The sequence below is a fragment of the Corylus avellana genome, chromosome ca2 (assembly GCF_901000735.1).
Source record: "Corylus avellana chromosome ca2, CavTom2PMs-1.0".
Taxonomy (NCBI): Eukaryota; Viridiplantae; Streptophyta; class Magnoliopsida; order Fagales; family Betulaceae; genus Corylus; species Corylus avellana.
In genome coordinates this window covers 40,967,513-40,973,394 of record NC_081542.1, presented here as the reverse complement: position 1 = coordinate 40,973,394, position 5,882 = coordinate 40,967,513, and the positions used below count along the sequence as shown (strand labels likewise).

Sequence of the window (5,882 nt, the reverse complement as noted above, 5' to 3'; positions counted from 1 at the left end):
GAGTTGAGCAGAGTTTCAGTCAATTAAACTCTCCAAGAAGTCATGTGCTGATTGGTCTACACCAACATAAGTACAAACATTTTTAAGTCACACATGGCCCCGGGTGACTAAATTATTGGTCTGTCAAAATATCTTGTAAGAAACACAAATGCTATGTACTCTCACTTTCATACTTTAGGTGGTGCATATATAATTGAAGTTATAACATCCATTTCAAAATTTTTGGTAATATTTTTGTAGAAAAAATTATACTTAATTCTCTTGAATTTTTATTATTTTGTCAGAAATTCAAAAATCTTCAATTTAGTGTTATACTTAATTCTCTTGAATTTTTATTATTTTGTCAGAAATTCAAAAACCCTCAATTTAGTGTATCGAAATCTTAACAGATAAATACCAAAATTACTAAAATACCCTCCTATTTGTTTTTTTTGTTTTTTTTAAATTGCAAGGATTCAATCATTTCTCTGAATTTAACAGAGTTTTACAGAGTTTTGCAATATATATATATATATTCCGTACGTATACGTGTGTGTTGAATTTCCGGAAATGAAAATGCAGCTTCAAACCCGTCTATATAAGAAGATGGTGCTGGAGCGAGATGTACGTGCAAGAAGCTCTGCAACAAAGATATCATCATCAATTAATGGATATCGTTCATTGCCAGGGAGCAACTGAGCTGTTTGAAGTTCAGTCTCACTTGTACAAACACATATTCAGCTTCATAGATTCCATGTCACTCAATTGCGCCATTCAGCTAGCCATACCCGACATAATCCACACCCATGCCCGACCCATCACTCTTCCACAGTTGGCCTCCAAGCTTCACATTCACCCCAAAAAAACCAGCTGCCTCCACCGGCTCATGCGCTTGTTGGTGCACTCCGGCTTCTTCACTAAGACAAAACTTCATCATCATCATCAAAATCATCCAGAAGATGATGAAGAAAAAGAAGAAGAAGAAGAAGGCTATGGTCTCACACCTTCCTCTAGGCTCGTCGTCAAAGATAATGTCACCAGCCTGTCACCATTTGTTAAAGCAATGCTGGATCCTGTCCTGGTGAGCCCCTGGCATGTCTTGGGAGATTGGCTTCGGGGGGGGAGTACTCAGGAGCTGACGCCCTTTGAGAAAACGCATGGGATGAGCATATCGAATTACTTAAACCAAAACACAGAGTACGGCTGCGTTTTCAATGAAGCCATGGCCAGTGATTCCCAGCTTATGAGCTTCCTCGTTGACGACTACAAGCCCATCTTTGAAGGCTTGGGCTCGTTGGTTGACGTTGGAGGGGGTACCGGGACAGTGGCGAGGATCATTTCTCAGGCGTTCCCTCACATCAAATGCACGGTGTTTGACCTTCCACACGTCGTTGCCAACCTGCCGGAGACTACCAACTTGAAATATGTTGGTGGTGATATGTTTCAGTCTATTCCTTATGCAGATGCCCTTCTCTTTAAGGTTTGCAAATATATTTCCGCATCTCGAAATGCTTCGTTTCGTTTACCCTAATCATCATGTTTCAGCACTTTTGTAATTGTATTTTTAAGGTTTAAAAGGTTTCAAAATCGGATTTCGATGTTTTATTAGTATGCAATATATGTCACTCTTGTCGTTAAAATTTATACACTACAAGAAAAATGGTCTTTAGCGACCAAACTTTTAGTGGCGACTCCAAAGTCGCCATTAATAAGGGGTCATTAGCGGAAACTTCCAAGTCGCCGCTAATAGTAGACGCTAAATACCCAAAAAAAAAAAAAGAAAAAAAAAAGGTATTTAGTAGTGACCCAAATAGCGGCGACCTGCGGGTCGCCTCTAATAAGATTCAATTAGCAGCAACTTTAAGTCGCCGCTATTGAGTGGACAACAGCGGCAGCTCTCAAAGTTGCCGTTGATGAGGGGTCAATATTGACAACCTTTATAAAACTATATAGTTAAATAAAACTGTTAATAGGCAAAATGTCTTTTATACCTTAATAAAAATATAAAGTTGTTCTAATTAAATAATATATATATATATATATATATAACAGCTTGACTCACAACTAGCCGTGAGTCAACCGATCATTATTTTGAGCAATTTGGCATCTTCCGTTAAGATTTAACCCTAAACTCTAATGGTAGATGTGACATTGCAAAGTTTTAAAGCATGTCAACTTGACATTGTAACTTTTTAAACTTTATAAGAGTATGATTACAGAAGTACCGAAAGATCATGGGGTAAGTCAAATTTCCTCCTAATTTTATTTGGAAAGAGTACTAGTGTTCATTTTGGCCATTAATATTGGTCAAAACATGAATCTTTCTACCTTGTCCGCTGGATTTTGGTATTTATGTCTTTAACCACAGTTATGTGTCTATCTGTCGTAAGAATTTTGCAAACTTCCATAGTAACATGATATATATATATGTGTGTGTGTGTAATATTTGGCAGTGGATTTTGCATGATTGGAGCGATGAGGAATGTGTGAACATTCTGAAGAGATGCAAAGAGGCGATTACAAGCAAAGGTAAGGGAGGAAAGGTAATAATCATAGACGTGGTGATAAATGAGGATAAGGATGAAGATGATATTACTAAAACAAAGCTCTTCTTTGACACACTCATGATGGTTGTCAACACTGGAAAAGAGAGGGAGAAGAATGAATGGGAGAAGCTCTTCTTCGATGCTGGCTTCACCCGCTACAATATAGTTGCCTCCTATGGGATGAAATCCGTTATTGAGCTTCATCCTTAAGATTAAAATAATTAACTACAATATATATATATATATATAATTAATCTTAAAATTCATGTGTGTATATATATATATATATATATATATATATACATGAATTTTAAGATTAATTATAATTAAGCTTAATGTATCTTGCTTCTTAATTAAAGTTGTTTTTTTTAAGGTTGTTTCAGTGTATTTAAATGCACAGGTGGCTGAAAGTGGGGTCGGGTTCTCTTCTGAATAATTTTCCTCGTACCTTGTCTTGAGTGTGCTGTAGATGTGCAACCCTAATAATGAGACACGATTGGTGGTGCCGCTGATAAAGACATGGCCCAAATTCTATGGTTTTAAATTTTTCATGTTGAGAAATGCTATTTAATATTGGTGGTTTTAGTTAAAAAGAAAATTGAGTGAAATTATTATCACAAAATTTGACGTGTTGCTCTTGTCAGCTCAAGCTGACTATTAGTCAAAGAATTTTTTCACAACTTTGGTTTGAACTCAGCTCAGATTAGGGCTAAAAATAGTGAACGGTTAATAGCGGCCTGTTAACCACCTAACTATTTAACCACTTTTGAAAGCGGTTAGAAAAAATCGCTAACCGCGCATGTGTGTATGTATATATATATATACTAAAAGGGGACTCAACGAGTAAGTTAACATAAGCGGAAGAATTAAAGACATATAGTGCTGAATTTAAATAAACTGCTTGAAATAATCTAGGTTGAATATGAACAGAATATCTAAATGGATACACAAAGATATAAACATAAAAATGAATATGAAATGTTGAAGATACTTCAATTGGTATTACAAATTCATAAATCAACATAATGAAAATAGGGTATGTGAAAATAAGTACTTACGAAAATATGATGTCAAATTAGCTTGAAGAAGCTTTCATTGAATGAAACATTTTGTAATACATGGATAAAATTCTGACATACATATTTGTGAGATATCACTGATGTTCAGAGAGGGAGAAGAGAAAGAGAGAGTATTCTGAAATCCGAAAGAACCGAATACCTATTACAATCAGGAAGATGCTATAAATAGAAAGATAAAAAGTTGAACACTGTAGATGAACAGTGACTTGTCGTCATGAGCAGTGATGAACAATACTGGCCGATATGAACAGTGTTGATGACTGCCAAAACAGTGATGAACAGTGCTTGCTGTATTTGAGCTTTGGACTTTTAATTTTTTCAATCTTCACTAAGGTCATAAGGGTCTTGGGCTTCTTGTTAAAAAGGCTGTATTTGGTTTGTAGAAGAGGATGACGAAGTTGGGCTTTGTTCTCCTTGGTCTTCAATCCCTTCAGCTTTAAGGAGAAGGCTTCTGCAAAGATCTTTGAGGTGTTTTTTATATTGGACTTGAACCATGGCTGCAGCAATTTCTATCTGTAAATGTGATTTATTTGCCAGGAATTGGCTTTGAAGTGTGAAGGATGGAAATTCTGTCTGTATTGAGGAAAGGATCTTTTGAATGTTGAATTTGTCCCACCAACGGACATATCTGTATCTTTTACGAATTCCTTGATCAATGGCATAATCCCATTTGAAAAGCCAAGAGATTTTATATTTTTTTGCCAAATGGAGCAAGCAAGGAAATTGGCTTTCTGCTTCATTAACTCTGTATGCTGTTGAAAACTGTTTTCATGCATCTGCAAGTTCTGGAGGTAAAATCTCAGTGATTATCCCATGATGTTGCTACCATTTGTTGAACCATAAAGGGAGCTAACTGCTGAATTTGTTATCAAAACAAAGATACCAGGACTGACTGGTATTATTGTTTTGATAAAGAAGTACTTTTGACCATGCTTCAATATAATCATAATAGTTGTAATGGACTTGATGGTCGGGAAAGGCTTTGAGATTAGATGGGTGGTTACCCCATTCTTTTTCTGAAATAATTTTTGCTAGATACATCTTATCAAAGATTATTCTTTTCTGTTCTGGTTCAAACTTATTTGGAACTGAATCCTTGGTAATTGATGCTGTTTGGAGTAAAATATCTCTGTAAAAATTGATGGATTTGGATGGGTGAGATGGGATGAAATTTCACTTAAGAGGGAAATAACTTTTAACAAGATATGAAGGATTCTTAAGGTGACGCTGGTCATGTTCTATAAAGAACAGGTTTTCTATACAGGTTTTTTGGACAAACCTGGATCTATTGATTTGGGTAATTGGTTAGTTGGTATACAATCTTTCCTGCTGTATGAATTTTGAAGAGTTCTGTTGGGTAGGGATAATGGTTGCTGTAGGACATTCTACCAATTGGTAAGGGTCCAGATGACTTGGAGATGCTAAAATTGATGAAAAAGTAGGTCTTGGAGAATCAAGAACCTAAAACTTATTGAACATGTTAATAGGTGAACATGTTTCATAAGGTTTTACATTTCCCAGGCTCAGGATTACATGATGACTTGGCTGTGACTTGATTGAAGGTGTTTTATTTTTGTTTTTACTTGAGTGTGGCGTTTCAGCCATCTTTTCCCAGCAAAAATTCATGAATGAGGCATTTAGGTATAAAATTTTGTTCTCCTTTGATGTATTCAATTTCAAAATAAAAAATACTTAAAATTGATTGCCATCTAACAAAAATATGTTTACTTGCTATATTTTGAACATCTTTTTCTAAAACATGTTTTGCACTTTTGCAATCGACTCGAATTAAGAATTTTTTGCTTAACAAATCACTTTGAAACATTGAGATGTATAGTACTATAGATAAAATCTCTTTTTTAATAGTACTATAATTACTTTGTGCTAAATCCCAAATTCCTGAATGAAAACAAACAATTTGTTTAGAAGAATCTGGAGTGACCTTCTGTTTGAGGATACCTCCATATCCAATGTTGGAGGCGTCTGTTTCTACAATTTTGAAAGCTTTTACTTCAGAAATGCCAAGACAAGGCAAAATCTTGACATATTTTTTGACTTCTTAGACAATTGAAGTGTGAAGATTAGTCCAAGGTGGAGGATTACTTTTGAGACAATCATTCAATGGTTTACAATGTTTTCTAAGATTTTGATAAAAGTCAGCAACATAATTTAAAGATCCTAAGAACCTTTGGAGCTGGTTTTTTATTAAGGATGACATCAGAAAATTTATTTGCAAAGTGGTCAAATGGTGTAACAAATGGTGTTTTGCATTTATCTT

At 35.2% G+C, this 5,882-nt stretch overlaps 1 protein-coding gene across 1 annotated transcript; it reads left to right on the top strand.

The window, feature by feature from the left end:
• The first annotated feature begins 579 nt into the window (after positions 1-579).
• On the top strand, positions 580-3,112 carry LOC132172204 (trans-resveratrol di-O-methyltransferase-like). The gene is made up of 2 exons (XM_059583663.1): positions 580-1,459; positions 2,433-3,112. The coding sequence occupies exons 1-2, from the start codon at positions 602-604 to the stop codon at positions 2,733-2,735; spliced, it is 1,161 nt and encodes a 386-aa protein (XP_059439646.1). The 5' UTR covers positions 580-601; the 3' UTR covers positions 2,736-3,112.
• Positions 3,113-5,882: the final 2,770 nt, after the last annotated feature.

Coding starts and splice junctions, on each gene's coding strand:
- LOC132172204 (XM_059583663.1), top strand. CDS start 602: ATGTACGTGCAAGAAGCTCTGCAACAAAGATATCATCATCAATTAATG. Junction 1,460..2,432: donor CAGATGCCCTTCTCTTTAAG/GTTTGCAAATAT, acceptor AATATTTGGCAG/TGGATTTTGCATGATTGGAG.